General features: G+C 41.7%; 1 protein-coding gene across 3 annotated transcripts in view; it reads right to left on the bottom strand.

The window, feature by feature from the left end:
* Dclk2 (doublecortin like kinase 2) overlaps positions 1-16,589 on the bottom strand; it is a 123,984-nt gene that overhangs the window by 39,019 nt on the left and 68,376 nt on the right. For 2 of the 3 annotated variants that reach the window (XM_041658984.1, XM_041658986.1), the window contains exons 3-6: positions 11,839-11,941; positions 8,852-8,953; positions 7,894-7,941; positions 2,606-2,700 (exon numbers count right to left, since the gene is read on the bottom strand). In XM_041658984.1, the coding sequence (XP_041514918.1) occupies positions 2,606-2,700; positions 7,894-7,941; positions 8,852-8,953; positions 11,839-11,941 (348 nt within the window). The remainder of the gene's footprint in view (positions 1-2,605; positions 2,701-7,893; positions 7,942-8,851; positions 8,954-11,838; positions 11,942-16,589) is intronic. The other variant, XM_041658985.1, reaches the window with a different exon arrangement.

Here is a 16,589-nt window from a genome sequence, read left to right as displayed (position 1 = left end):
TCTGGCACCCTCTTCAGGCCTTCAGGCATACAGACAGAATATTGTATTCATAATAAATAAATTAAAAAAAGAAAACAAACTATCTCTTTTCATTATACATACCAATCCAAGTTCCCACTCCCTCCACTCCTCCCATTTCCTCCACTTACTCCCCCCACTCCCATCCACTCCTCAGAGAGGGAAAGGCACATTGCTTTGGGAAGGTCCAAGGCCCTCCCTACTGTATCTAGGCTGAGCAAGGTATCCATCCAAAAGAATAGGTTCCCAAAAAGCCAGTACATGCAGTAGGAATAAATCCCGGTGCCATTGCCAGTGGCCCCTCAGTCTGCCCCAGCTATGCAACTATCACCCACATTCAGAGGGACTAGTTTGGTCCTACGCTTGTTCCTTCCCAGTCTGGCTGGTGTTGGTGAGCTCCCACGAGCTCCTGATCTCCCAAAGTTCAGTTGAAGAGTGGGAAGAAGGAGAATATGACCAAAGAGGTCAAGGCCATGATGGGTACACCCACTGAAACAGTCCACAATCCAAATCCATCATTGTGAGGCCACATCCTTCTTTTGGAGACTTCAAATGTCTCTGTTACACACAGTCTTGCTTCACTGCTGAAAACTTAAACATTTTAAATGTCATATGCAGCAGATCTTGAAGAGGTTAAAGGACCATAATTTATTATATACATTCAGAGTATAAAAACTTAATTCCTAGTTACCAGATAGAGACTCAAATCCAAAACCATCTACAGGAAGCTAGATGAAGCCTTTTTCTAGAATTAGCTGATACTCTATATAACCATTAATATCATGACAGAAAGTTTAATATATATAATATACATTAATTTTATAAATTTGAGATGATATTTGTACCTTAAGGAAAGTTTTAAAGGGTCAAAATCAAAGTTATGAGATTAGTGGCAACAGAAAGTCCCTTAATTTTTGTTTTTCTTCTGTCTCATATCAGTTGGTTCTTTTGACCTGAGACAGAGATTTTGTATTTTTTTTTTTTTTTAGCAAGCATGCTTGGGTTTAGAGAAGGAGAAAGCCACATTCCAACTCCAAATCCAGCTTTAACTTTTAACTGGACTAGAACTACAAAAAGACCATTTTGCACTATATGTCTGTAGAGAACAGCAGAAACAAACATCTGGGAAGATTTATGAAATTTTATCCTGTTGAAAATGTGATATACCAATAGGCCAATTTACTCTCTTTCTTGGAACATTTTCTCTCATTGATTCATTCTTTTTCTTTAGATGTCTGATTTGTTCAGTGGTCTTCAGATCCCTTCATTCTTCTGGAAAGACAAAAATAAAACTCTTCCCCAACCCTAACTTTGGGAAGTTTCCCTTTTGGCAAGTTATAGCTGATAAGATGAAAACAGTTGTTAGTCTTATAAGTTAGTTTAGATTGAAGGAGAATTGCTGTAAGTTCATGGCCAGTCTGGTTTGCATGGTGAGTTCCAGGCAATCTGGGGCTACAGAATGATACCCTGTCTTAAATGAAGGAAGGGAGGGAGGGATCAGGTGATTTCCCAAGTGAAGCCTGACACCAGATGACCGAGGTTGGTCACTGGAACCCCCAACAGCAGAAGAGAACTGACCCTACACCTTGTGCTCTGACTTCTGCATGCAAACACACACTCACGCACACACAGAGGCACACACTAAACAGGTGTAATTAAAAATATTTTAGGGGCTTAAGAGATGGCTCAGCAGTTTAGAGAACTGTTTAAAACCCAGATTTGGTTCCCAGCACCCACCTGGCAGCTCAAAACTGTTTGTAACTCCAATTCCAGGAGATATGACACCCTCTTCTGGGTTCTCATGGCAGTAGACATACACACAGGAGACATTTATACACATTAAAAAATAAACTAATAAATCTTTAAATAAGTATATTAAAATTTTAAAGGCATTTTCCTGAAGTATTAAATTGGATGATGCCAGTTTATACCATGATTGAATTCTTAATTGTCAGTTTGTCTAAAAGAAGAAAAACTTACATGAAATAAAGCTACTAATCAGCTGAATGTTTGTAGACACAAAGCCATGCATAGTTTTTGTAGCATCCCTATGGAATATAACTGCTGCATTCATATGCGGTATTGTAGGATTGGAGAAGGACATCCACAGTCTGGCCTCTTTAAGCAGAGAACCCAAGGCAGTTAGAATAAAATGTGTGTCTTAGGAGAGAACCCTTGAGAGCGGTTAACAGTCTAGACTCTGACCTTTTAGCTGCTGGTGGGACAGATGTCCACCTACAATGTTATATTGATCTTTCTCCCAAGTTGTAGACTTCAATAAAGTCAAAATACATTAGTGAAATTAAAATCATGATTGCAGAGGGTCTTTTGAGATGAATTACAGTGTTGTCCAGTGCTTTGCTGTTGCAATCCTCTACAAGAATTAGAATAATACTTAGTTCCACCACATTTTGTTCAACCCATCACAACCTTATATTTTCACAGAATGTGAACACGGTGAGAGTTGCTAAGGAGGCTGGTTGATATGATGACAGGCTCGAGCGCAGGCTTTTCAAGCTCACAAACAAATCTGTTAAACCACCCAAATAACAGACTACATAAACGGGCCACATCTCTCCCTTCATACCTTCAATCCTCTGAAACTTCCTGGGCTGGTTGGAGAGGAACTGGAGGACTTCGTGGACTTAGGAGTAGAAAGTTGGCTGCTGGGAGTTCCATTAACTGGGCAGGAAACAACAGAGAGACGGCCATCAGAACTCCAAACAACTCGATTGTGAAAACACCGAGCACATGCACAAAAAGGCTCCCATGAAGCTTTGCTTCATTTAAAGCCCAAAGCAGATAACAAATCAGCACAAAGCAAAAGCAATGTATCTTACTGCAATACAGACAAAGTCAGACAAGGCGTGAAATTAGAATTATTTGCAATAATAGTGTCCCAACAATGATATAAACAAATATAGAAGACAATCATGGAATTACAGGTGTGAGCGGGAAACACTGTCCACACAACCTGCCTTCCAGAAAACACAGACAAATGGCTACCGTGTCATGAAGGTCTGTGATGACAGCCATTACAAACTGCCACTATCCATCTTTATCGTGATGTGTACCAACGTGAGTCGCTGAGAAATGCTTATGGTTCTTTCAAATCAGTCCAAATAACATGAGTGCATGTGTGTATCTGGTATGTATGCGTGTGTATCTGAGTGTGTGTGTGTGTGTGTGTGTGTGTGCGCGCGCGCGCGCGTGCGCATGCACGCACCTGCCTTCTTCCTCCTATTCTGTTTTTGGTGCTGACTGAGCTAAGCTTTCCATACATGTTTTGCACATGCTCTACCACTGAGCTACAACCCTAACCTTTAACTATATTCTTAATGGAAAGTGAAAGTAACTATTTCTTCTTATACTATTATTTAACTCAAGGTCATTAAAAGATAAATTATTCAAATACTTTTTAATATAGGCTAGTTATTTCTAATCCTCCCATTTTCTTCACAGTTTAATTTCCCACATTCCTTAGCAAATGCTGGTAGTTTTCTATGTACCACCTTCTACACCTCCATATATCTCTTTGGTAGAGAGCTCGAATGGGAGTCTATGCCGAACAGACAACAGCCAATCCTGTTGGTAGGGGAGGTCAATCACAGACACGAGCCTGCAGAGTGTTGGCCAACCATCACAGTATCCTTCACCCACTTCCAATCCCATCATCCTGATCTATTTCTGCGGGGATCTCAAGAAGCTTTGGTTAATATCTGGGATCAGTCGTTGTTCTCCTCTGAAAAGAACTTGTAATCCCTCTTACTTCAAAAGCAATCCTCAAAAGCTCCTGCCCAAAGCAGATGAAAGCTGCCACTCATCTTCGTGAAAAGCAGAATGAAGTCCACTTTTGTTTTCAAACATAGGAGGCAGGCAGTGCTATTTTAGATCACCTGAATTAAGTGCATAAAGTCAAATGTGAAGGCAGACATCCTGCACAGTTGACTAAAAGGCAGTGCCAGTTCTGAGTGGATGCAGAGATTGTAGACCGAGGAGCATATATGAACAGTAAACCATTTGTGAGCAGGGATGGCTGTGTTTATGAAGTCATTTCTGTCTATTATTTTGTGTTTTTACGATGGGTAGATATTTTTCAATATTTAAAATTTTTTAACCCACATTTTTAGTTTTTCTAATTCTTTTTTGTTTGTTTGTTTTTGTTTTTCGAGACAGGGTTTCTCTGTGTAACAGTCCTTGCTGTCCTGGAGCTTACTTTGTAGACCAAGCTGGCATCGAACTCACTAAGAGCCACCTGCCTCTGCCTCCCAAGTGCTGAGATTAAAGGCATGCGCCACCACCCAGTTAATATTCTTAATTCTAAATCACTTGATTAACATAGATTTTAGTGGGTGGGTGGGGGGTGCATGTGTATTTTTCCTTCATGTGTATGAATACATGTGTGAGGAGGACAAAGCCCTCCACCTTATTTCTCAAGACAAGATCTCTCACTGAATATAAACTCAAATTCAGCTAGGCTGCCTGGAAAAGTGAGCTCCAGAGACCTATCTGTGTCCACCTTCCAGTGCTGGGATTATAGATGCATGGCTTTGCCCACCTTTACACAGGGTACTGGGATCTGAACTCAGGTCCTCACGCTTGCTCAACAGGCATCTTACTGCCTGAGATACCTCTGCAGGCCCAATTACTTATTTCCTATAAAGGATTTTAAGGCACAGAAACTACTCTGCATGACATTGATGGTGGGCATTTGTTATGTGAATTTGCCAAAATCACAGAATGCACAACCATCAAGAGTAATTTGCGGGTCATGATCTCTGGGTGATAATAAAGTGTTGGATGCAACAACTGCGCTCTTCTTCATGAAGGTGGTGATAAGGGAGGCTGTAAGTGTTTGTGCAAAAAAGAGATCCAGGAGACCTGAATCTTTGGCTCAGATTTGCTGTAAGCCTGAAAACTGCTCTTGAGGAGTCTCTAAAATCTCTTTCAAGGCGATTCACATAAAATAGATCATTATGGGCAGAAAGCTAGGAAGCTTGCTGGGAGTGGAGACAATTTCACTCACTTTTTAAAAACCCTTCATCCCACTCACAGATCTGTACAGGTCACCAAATCACAGTCCACAAGCACTGTGGGCTTTCTTCTGGCACCACACTGAGAGCGAGGCTGCATTAGAAGGTGGCGGAGTGGGACTAACAGAAAAATTAGTTCCTCGCAAGGCCGGTTTGGGAGTAGACAGGTTTCCTAAAAGTCTAGCTAAGGAAACTCACTGCTAGGGATTTAGCCCCACATCAGTAACTACATGTCCATCTTCCCCCAGAGAGCTCCCATTATAAGACACCGACTCTCGGAGCCAGTGAGTTTTCAACAGCATTCTAAGAATCTTAGTAAAACGTCCTTAATTTCCCTTACTTGTGTGTTTCTGTGAAATTCTACAGAGACTAATCATGGTCCTGAAGGTGCCATGTGACATCTGTTCCCTTCATGGCTGCACCCGCGGAAGTGTGGTGACCAGCCAGCATGTCCACAGCACTCCCACCCCTCCACCACCTCCTCTAACTTCCTTCCAGGTGACTTTATCCCCCTTCTACAATTAAAAGGTAAGAAATACATTGGGAAGGATTTCCATTTGATGGCTCTGAATATTTTTTATCTTTACAAACTATGCTTAAAGATTCACAACTAGAAACCTAAAACCAGCATTTCAGAAAAGTGTGGAATGTGTGTGTGTGTGTGTGTGTGTGTGTGTGTGTGTGTACGCTGACTGAATGGTTAAAAGTTTGTACAAAAGAGGCCAGAAAAGAGCATCAAATGTCCTCACCATCACTCTCTGTCTATTCCCTCAAGATGGGGACTCCCCCTCTATCCATGGTTTGTATTTTCTTTGCTATGTTGGAAAGCAGCAAGCCCCAGCAACCATGCCTCCACCTGACATCAGAACTGGGAACACAAGCATCCATAGGACACTTGGTTGTGCTGTTGGTGCTAAGATCTCACGGCTGGTCCTCAACCACAGAGCAAGCACTCTTAACCACTCAGCCACCTCTCCATTCTCTAAGAGCAGTATTTATAGGACTCAGATTATAGTTAGACTGACTAAATATTATCTACTTTACTATCTGTGTATTTTAACAGAGTACTTAACTTAAAATTTACACAGTTTTGTTGGAAGGTTACGTAGACTCAGAAACCTCTCTCAAAGCAGCACTTTCTATCCTAAGATTGACATGAACAGTATTATGTTTATAAAGTTACTGTCTGAAATTTCAGTTAATCCCTGAAGTTGTTGTTGTTGTTGCTGCTGCTGCTGTTGCTGCTGCTGTTTAACAACAGCCTTGGTGCATTGCTCAGGCTCACAACTCTCCCACCTTAGCCTCCTAAACAGCTGGACTACAGGTACCAGCACAGCAAAGCCTCTGTACAAGCAAGCACTTCTGATAGTGTGGTTGTAACAGTACTCTCTGCCCTTTGGAGAATGAGGAGAAAACACTACTGGTAACACAGCACAATTTAGAGTCACTGTGGACAGCCAACAGCGGCAGGGGCTTTCAGTTTTCTAAAGTGCTAAGCATGTTTCCAGTGGCCTCGCCTAAAGACCATTTGCTTCTGAGATGTGTTTTTTCAAGTCTCACAACTTTCACTGAGGAGTCTGAGGCTGACACTATCCAAATTCAGATAAAAAAAAAAAAAACCCCACATCATTTAAGTATTCACTAAGTTTTGTTATAGAATAGTAGATGGTCTGAAGACAAATGTAGCCACAAAATGTTCAGTAAATTTTCTCTTCAGATCTCAGGGGACAAAGTTAATCATACCTGACTCTTGAGCCACTCTCTCTACTTTTATTTAATAATTTTCCTGACAAACATCTATAAATCTGTCACCTGAAATCAAAAGCTAGGAAGCACCGTGCCAGAAAACTATATCCAAACACATCAATGTTCCATTAGCTTTTCCATTTTTAAGACACTACAGAGTCAATACAATTTAAATAAGTTCAATTTTAACCTTTGGTTAAAAAACCCAGTGTCAACTGTCACCTATGCAGAAAGTCTGCGCGTAGAACGCTGTATGAAAACAATTGCTTCCCAACTAAAAAGATGCAGTGTTGGTTGCTTCTTTTTATGCACAGAAAACACTTTTTTATCCTAGTCTGGCACAGGCCATCATAAAGTACTTTGAAGTAGAAGATTTTAATGATTCCCAATCCTTTAACACAGGGATCAACAAAGTGTGAGGTTAGAATTCCTTCCATTATCTCTATTACTAACAAACTTGTTTTGTTTTGAGACAGGGTTTCTCTATGTAACAGTGTTCTGGAACACACTCTGTAGACCACCAGGCTGTCCTCGAATTCACAGAGATCCGCCTGTCTCTGCCTCCTGGGTGCTGGGATTAGAGGTGCATGCCACCACTGCCTGCCTCAGCTAACAAACTTTAGCTTTTCAGTCATGTAACACTTTCTTTTTTTTTTTTTTTTGAGACAGGGTTTCTCTGTGGCTTTGGAGCCTGTCCTGGAACTCGCTTTGTAGACCAGGCTGGTCTCGAACTCACAGAGATCTGCCTGCCTCTGCCTCCCGAGTGCTGGGATTAAAGGCGTGCGCCACCATCGCCCGGCTAGTCATGTAACACTTTCTACAGCTCACTGGAACACAGACATCCTGGAGGTGGCTGCCTTCCCCTGGATCACTGTGCTTTGACTACACAGACAGGCATTTAGGAATCTTCTTAGGTTACATGGTTCAGCAGAGAGGCTGAAGTGGCCTGTGCACTGTAAAACATTGCACATGGCACAGATGTCCACAGGAGAAGACCAGATACACTCATGGAAATGGAGCAAAGGAAACAAAAATGCAGCAAAGGACAGAAACAAAAACCCAGCGGAGTGACAAAGCTGTAAGGACCCTGGCTCACCTGGGGATTTGGCTGTAGAATAGGCACTGGAGTGGCCAGCCCTCTTTACTGTACACACGCATATGCACAGAGCAGGAGGAGACAGTAAGGACAGTGGTTATTCAGCAGGTCTAAAAGACAGTAACACAGCCTGCCCTAGAGGAAGTGAGGCGGGTGCTGCAGTGGGAACAGCAGAGACAATGACCCAGTCTGACATTTCAAACCTTTCGATAACTCACCACTCAAATCATCATTGTGTTTCAAAAAAAGTTTAGTTTACTCCAAAGGGCAGCAGGCTGGGCAGTAATAGGAATACTGTCTGTAAAAACAGATGTTTCTTCTCTAAAATCATTTCCTTAACAATAAATTAAATGAGCAAAATTATTTGTAATAGCTAACAATTCATCAAACCAACTTACTGAGATATAATTTGACTAGTGTTTTTAATGTTAAAAATATCAGAACAGTGTAAATTTTGACAAAATTTTTAAGATTTGGATCTGAAAATTATAGAACTTAAGTAAGTCATCCTTTCTGAGAATAACCATTACTGCTATTACAACTGTTTGATGAAGAAAAAGACTATGGAAGTTTTCAAGGAGAAAAATTTTTGCATGGAACTGTGTGTGTATGTGTGTGTGATGCACCAGGAAGAAGTAATTCTAGGAAGATAAATATCCACAATTATGAAGCAGAGAATTCAAAATATAGTATACAGTGCCCAGAATGTGAAATACATTTATGCACACATCAGTGGAAGATTGGACAGTGAGGCTATCTACAAGAAAATGTGTCAGAACGAAGTCCAAGAGTTCTTTGAAAGACTTTTGCCTTTTGAAGACAGATCTAATTTTGTTTAAAACATCTTACTATTATTGTTCTAGAACATGGTTGCACACAAGCTGGTAAAGGCTGTTAAGTTCGTAAAAATGTGGGAAAACCAAAGACAGCACCCCCTTCTAAGTTTTTCTGTTACTACCTGAAGCTGGTGACTTGCTGCGGCGAGAGGGCCCTGGGCTTTTGGATCCAGAATGCTTAGCAGCTGAGACTCGAGAATAAGATGACTTCAGCACGCGGCATTCTGTAAAGAACAAAAGTGCATTTGTAGGTAAAGCAGATTTCAGCAATGACCAAAGGCATACCACATGCGCTATGGTTAGCTGCCTGAAACTAGTGTGTGTGTGTGTGTGTGTGTGTGTGTGTGCGTGTGTGTGTGTGTGCGCGCGTATGTGCAATCACACGAATGCAAGAAGTCAAGCCAGCCACCTTCCTCATCACTCTCCACCACATTGAGATAAGCTGTCACTGAACTCAGGGATTCTGTAAACTGGTGGGCACTTACACACTGAACACCTTACCAAGGCATCTCTCCAGCCCCATAGTTATTACCTGACCTTTTCTTTCCCACTCTACCTTTTATTTTTCTAGTGCTGTGAATTGAATGCCAGACTTGGTGAGCTGCCAGCCACTGAGCTCCCTAAATTCAATGTATGGAGCAGCAGTTCCGAAAAGTACATGTCATATTTACCTCTCCAGTTAGACCACACATCTGTGACATGTCATTGTTTGGACTAAGTTCTTAATGAGCACAGAAACTCTATTGTCCTAAGGGAATGTATAGAATCATTCACAGTTAAACCACACGTCTATCTGCGGGCAGCTTGCAGCTTTCACAGGCAGCATAGACCGCAATTTAACGTCGTCTTCAAATCCTTACTTTAAAAGGACAGAAACTAACTTATGGTCTCTTTACTATCTAGCTACCCATCTCTCCAAAGCATGGAAGAGCAAAAATGAGAAAAATAGCTTTAAACAATAACACTGACCTTTCCATAAGCCACCAAATAAGACAGCATTTGGAGAACAGAACAAATTACAGCTGCGAACATCACTTCTTGAGTAATTAAGACCACAGGTTTCTGCAGTCAGGCAGACTGGGGATGAGTCATGGCTTGACATTTGCCGGCTAGAAGGAAGACCCTGCTTATGTTCAAAGCCTCACTATTTCTTCCTAACATATTAGTGTAAGAATAAAATATGCTTCATAGGCTTGTTATAAGGGATAAATCAGAAAACATATTGTCTATCATTTACTTCAAAATACTTCAATTTATGCAAAAAGATTAAAATGAGAGTTAGTTTTAATCTAGTCCCTAAGGGTGGCAAATTAACAAGTGAAGTATAAATCAGGGGAATAATCACCAGGGAAGCCTAGTTAACATCTGAAAGGCTCTAATCAAAGCTAATGTAAATGGGGCAGTTCCAGTTTCTGCTAAGCCATTAGCAATGTAGATTATGTTCCATTGTGTCTTAAAAGTGTGCTGTGGAGGTTGTTACCCCAAACAGACCCCAATATCCAGGAACTTCAGAGCCATATCCAGCTTTAAGAATTGGGGGGGGGGGGGGGCGCGCTGGAGAGATGGCTCAGAGGTTAAGAGCATTGCCTGCTCTTCCAAAGGTCCTGCTCTTCCAAAGGTCCTGAGTTCAATTCCCAGCAACCACATGGTGGCTCACAACCACCTGTAATGAGGTCTGGTTCCCTCTTCTGGCCTGAAGGCATACACACAGACAGAATATTGTATACATAATAAATAAATAAATAAATATTAAAAAAATAGAAAAAAAAGAATTAGGGGGAAATTGTGACTTGATCAAAATTAGGTTAGCAGAATTCTATGCATTCTGAATGTTTTGTTTTTAAAGACGTAGCCTTAGCTGCCCTAGAACTCATTATGCAAACCACGCTGGCCTCAACTCAACTCACAAAGTTTGGCTTGTATCTACCTCCTAAGTGTTAGAACTAAAATCCTCCACCACCACACCAGGCCTTCTTCCATTCCTTCCTTCTTGCTTGGAGGGAGTAGGTTTTCAAATTTATGTTTCCTTTGATTTTTGTCATTTTAATGCCTCTTTAATGTGTGATACTTTCAGAAGCCTAAGATGGAGCTCTTAAGATAACACAATGAAACGATTGACGTTTAAAACAAAACAAAAAAAACCTTTGTGCCTGATAAGTGTATTTGTGGTAGAATTCAATTTGAGATTGGCTCTCACTGTAAACACTTCACCATGTAATGATGGTGCTACAATACGGAGAACAACAAAAATAGCAAGACACACATGGATCCTTAGCTATAGATATATATTCATTCACTTGACCTTCACAAAATCTTATAAAACATCCATTATCACTCCCATTTTTAAAGAAGGTGAAATAACTAGAAATTGAGAGGGGGGGAAGTCAATAGTGTTCTCTCTCCCTCCCCACCCCTGTGTTTAGAGGCTATCAAGGGCCATTATCAACAACAAAAAGCAAACGATCCAACTAGCTCTGATAAATTTACTACACATAAAGCAACAGTTGTCCTACCAATGCATGTGTAGTAAGCACTTAAACATGTTTTATTGTTATTGCTATGGTTAGTCCCACTTACGGTGACCATTCTACAAGACTGACTTAACTGATTAGAACTTCATTTGCTGTAAGAGTTAGAAGGATGCAGAGCCAGGGCTAAATTATCTTCGGCTACCTTTTCCATCTTATAATCATTTACTATACCAGTATCACTTGAAATCATTGAAAGAGTTAAAAACTTATTAATAGATTAGTCAACAAACAGGCATTTTCATCCCACCCAAGTTATTTTTATAAATATATAAACAATGTATGATTTTTTTAAAGCTGTACACAAAATTGATGTAAAAAGAAATCTCAGATAATTGTCATGGACAGTTTATTAATTATCCTTCAACATATGTTTCAGAGAGAAGGTCTCACTATGTTGCCAAGGCTGGCCTAGAGTCTTCCTAGAGTCATGTGATCCTCCGGCCTCAGGAGCTGGAATGAGAGATGAGCACCACCCATGCTGGGTCATCTTTCTCCAGTATTCCTATGTCCTCAACATGTTTGTCACTAAAGTCTGAGCCTTTTCAGGAGCTACAGAGATGGTCAATGAATTGCCTCACCGCTATGATCCAGGACAAAGTCATCTTGGGCATAACGGTATTTTTCAGGTCCACATGCGATAAAAACATCATCATCACCAAAAAAGTCTTGCAGACAAGTAACCTGTAAAAAAAAAAAAAAAGAATTCAAGAAATCAGAAATATTAGAGTGCAGTAAAGTCAGTAAAGTTAACATCACCCACAGCACTGCAATGGAACCTTCTCACTACGGTGTGCGTTTTCCAGAATTTCATTGCACAAAGCAGGTTCCCATGCCCCCTGACTTCAACACAACAGAATGAAGGGTTCCTTCTGACCCCAGTACACCTGTTAAGCAAATGAAGATGTACTTGTACATTTTCTCCCAAGATTCCTTGGCAGATGTGGCAAAGCTGGATTTGACAAAAGCCAAGGTTCCCCATTAGTAGTTAAGTGATAAAATGTTGTACTGCTTTGCAATACCAGAAGGCTAGTGGTGCAGACTCAGTCAGTGTAGGAGGCTTGGATACCGCCCATTTCTTCCAACTATGAAGCAAGACCCAGCTTCTTTATTTAACTTCAGCGTGCCCAGACCAATTCTTTAAAAGCATCCTGCTAACCCTGCCTCTGTGGGCCACCTCAGGTGGTAATGGCACAGACTCCTTTATCCACACAATACTCCTGGGAGTCATGTCCTCATGCTTGGCTCTGCTCCCCACAGCAGATCTCACTACTCAAAGGCTCTCAAGTATTTCAGCTCCTACATGGTTCACATGCGTCTTCTTCCCTGCGAGGGCTCCACCACTGTCCTGACACTGGCCATCTGACCTCCACTCTCCCCATATCCCCTAGCTTCAGTCCCTGTTATCACAATGCCAGGGCAACCACATCACTTGCTACCCTCATTAGAAACTAGTGTCATTTCACCTGTCCGTTCAGCCTTGTCTCTGACATATCCTCTGTTCACTTCTCAGCCATGGCACTGTGTTCCCTCCAGCAGGGTAATTGTGGTTTGTTTTGGTTTTCTGTTATTAAGATATGAGTCATATAGTGTCCTAGTTAGGTTTCCATTGCTGTGAAAATACACTCTCCAAAACCAACTCGGAGAGAGAAAGGTTTGTTTCACCTTACAGATATAGTCTGTATAAAGGGAAGTCAGCAGGAAGTGAAGCAGAATCTTGGAAGAGTGTGGCTTTACTGGCTTGTTCAGCCTGCGGTCTTATACAACCCAGGATCACCAGTCCAGGGGTAGCAATGCCCACAGTGGGTTAGGCCCTGCCACACCAATCATGAATCAGGAAAACAGCCCACAGGGTTGCCTACAGGTCAATCTGATGAAGTCATTTTCTCACTTGCGGTTCCCTCTTCTCAGATGACTCCAGCATGTTTCACAATGGTGAAACATAACCAGCACAAATACTATACAGTCATCCATTCAAGCACACAATTCAGCACCATTTAATGTATTCAGAATTGTACAGCCATCACCACAACCAGAAGAGAAGTCTTGAGCCCATTAGCGGTCACTCCGCATGGCCTCTTCCATTACCTACATTACCACCCAAAGATATAAGGCACCTACACTCTCTGCCTTATGCCTTTGGTTCTATGGAGCACAGATATTTTTTAAAACTATGTTTTATTTTTATTTTATATGTATGTGTATTTTGCCTGCGTATGTCTGTATCACATGCATGCCTGATGTCCACAGGGGCCAGAAGAAAGTGTCATATTCCCTGGAACTAGAGTTACAGTTGGCTGTGAACTATGTGCATGCTAGGACTTGAACCTGTGTCTTCTGGAAGAGCAGCTGAGCTCTTAAACACTGAGCCATCTCTCTGGTGCATTCTAGATAGTTCACAGACATTGAATCACACAGTATAAGGTACTTCGTGATTGGCCTTTCACTTGGCTTATTTAAGGTTCATCCAGGTTGTAGCAAATATTGAGTACTTAATTGTTTTCTATGGCTGTGTAACACTGTCTTGTACAGAAGCGCCACTTTTTTTCTCTGCATACCAGCTGATGAACATTCAGTGTTTCTGCCTCAGGGTTGGTTTTCATCACTAGTTTTCTCATGTGGTACCCCAGGCCTTTTATTTTTTGTATATATGCATATATCTCTGTAGGGAGGGGTACGTGCACTTGAGTGTGAGTGCCTGCAGAAACCAGAAGAGGATGTCTCATCCCACAGAGGTGGAGTTTCATGTAGTTATGAGCCACTTGACACGGGTGCTGCGAGTAAAACCCAGTTCCTCTACAAGAGCCATAACAACTCTTGACCTCCTAGCCATCTCTCCAGCACCTCGGAGGCTTTTCTGACCAACAATTGACCAAGGATGTGTCCTATCCATTATCTCAGGAACTCAGTAGAGACTATGGCACTGTTGGATGTTTAACAGGTTTTATGATTAATTGAAGCATTGCGTGAGACTATTCCTATTGGAGCTGAGTATCAGACAAGAACAGCTTCTCTGGATGAACCCCATTTAAAATGTACATTATACATCAACCAGAAAACAAACAAAAAGACTGGATTGTAAAAGGCTACGTATAAAGTATGGTGAGCTGGAGACTATCATCAGAGCAAGAGATGAGGATAATCTATTCAAAGGGAGTGAGGCAGAAAGAAGGGTCCAAGAAAGGAGAGATGAAGAAAAGTTAAGGCTTTTGACTTGTGTAACAGAAATTGTACAGCTTCCATTAGCTCCAACAGTAAAAAGGGCAAAATGAGTTTAGTGATAGACAGAATGATGCAAAATTCAGATCTGGAATAGTAACCATGAAATGCCTATTAAACAGTCAAGTATAGGTGGTGAGGAGAAAGAAGAGCATGTACAAATCCAAACTTCAGGAGAGAGGTCAAGGTGCAAGGGTGAATGCTGGATATACCAGTACAGATGGTCTTAGCCTCTAAACTCTTGCTCAAGTCCAGTAGTCCACGCACAACAAAGAGGTCAAAGTTGACCCCCAAAGCTTAGCAACAAGCCAAGTTCAGAGAGAAGTTACAAAAGCAGGGAAAAAAAAAACAAGATGTCTACAATGAACCACATCAAGAAAGTGTTTCAAGGGGCCTTAGTGTCAGTTACTGACAGGCCAAATAAGACGAAGATTAAAAATTAACAGCTGGGGACTGGAGAGATGACTCGATGGCTAAAAACATCGGCTGCTCTTCTAGAGGCCCTGGGTTCAATGTCCAGTACCCACGTGGATAACTCAGGGGCTCCGAGGGCAGCTGCATAGAATCCATGCAGACAAAACACCTGTGTGCATAAATAACAATTAAAAAAGAAAAAGAAAACTGACAACTCAGGTTAGCAACATGATTACCATTCGAATCTTGACAAAGGGAATTTTGGTGTATGGTGTAAAGGTCTGGCTGTGGAGGGTTTAAGGGGGTGGGAAGGACAGGCAGGGTGACAACTTGTCCCAAGAGTTCTGACTTAAAGGTGGGTCAGAGTAAGAGTGGGGGAGTGAGTCTAGATAAAGGGTCAAGAGACTGTTTGTTTGTTCTTCCAAGATGAGACAAACAACCGAACATTACTAGTACACTGTTGTAAAGACCCATTAGGCTATTGGAAATAAAAAAACCCCACAGGGCTGCTTTGTTTAAGAGAGAACGGAATCAGTGGGCTTTGGGCAACACCATGTAGGTCTTTTACAGGGAAGAGTGAGAGGGCACGGGGCAGCTGGCAGACATCTAACAGATGGTAGGTGATTTTCCTTTATTCTCGTTAGTCTGCTTTACCTCTGGGGGCAGAGGTTTCCTAAAGGCTTCCTGTTCTCAGTGAGGGAGGAAACAGGCCTGGAGATGTGGCAGGTGCGGGGAGCCAGAAGCCTGAGATCTGGGCTGCTGGGGAGGAGACGTAACGTTTGCCTGCAAGGCAACACGGAAGTCACTGGGGAACAGGAAGCCGGCACAGGAGAAATTCTCAATTGTGTTTTTTATTTTAGCCATTCTGACAGGTGTAAGGTGGTATCTTAAAGTTGTCTTGATTTGCATTTCCCTGATCGCTAAGGAAGTTGAGCATGACCTTAAGTGTCTTTTGGCCATTTGAAGTTCTTCTGTTGAGAATATTCTGTTCAGTTCAGTGCCCCATTTTATAATTGGGTTGATTAGCCTTTTACGGTCTAGTTTCTTGAGTTCTTTATATATTTTGGAGATCAAACCTTTGTCAGTTGCAGGGTTGGTGAAGATCTTCTCCCAGTCAGTGGGTTGTCTTTTTGTCTTAGTGACAGTGTCCTTTGCTTTACAGAAGCTTCTCAGCCTCAGGAAGTCCCATTTATTCAATGATGCCCTTAGTGTCTGTGCTGCTGGGGTTATACATAGGAAGCGATCTCCTGTGCCCATCTGTTGTAGGGTACTTCCCACTTTCTCTTCTATCAGGTTCAGTGTGTTCGGACTGATATTTAGGTCTTTAATCCATTTGGACTTGAGTTTTGTGCATGGTGATAGATATGGATCTATTTTCATTCTTCTATAGATTGACATCCAGTTTTGCCAGCACCATTTGTTGAAGATGCTCTCTTTTTTCCATTGTATACTTTTAGCTCCTTTATCGAAGATCAGGTGTTCATAGGTTTGTGGGTTAATGTCAGGGTCTTCTATTCGATTCCATTGGTCGACTTCTCTGTTTTTATGCCAATACCAAGCTGTTTTCAATACTGTAGCATCCTACTGCACGTACTGGCTTTGTGGGAGCCTAGGCAGTTTGAATGCTCACCTTACGAGACCTGGATAGAGGTGGGCAGTCCTTGGGCTTCCCACAGGTCAGGGAACCCTGATTGCTCTT

Source organism: Microtus oregoni, unplaced genomic scaffold, assembly GCF_018167655.1.
Source record: "Microtus oregoni isolate MIOR12 unplaced genomic scaffold, Mior012 000010F_ref0000083, whole genome shotgun sequence".
Taxonomy (NCBI): Eukaryota; Metazoa; Chordata; class Mammalia; order Rodentia; family Cricetidae; genus Microtus; species Microtus oregoni.
The sequence above is the reverse complement of the archived record's forward strand: the minus strand, read 5'-3'. Positions and strand labels throughout refer to the sequence as shown.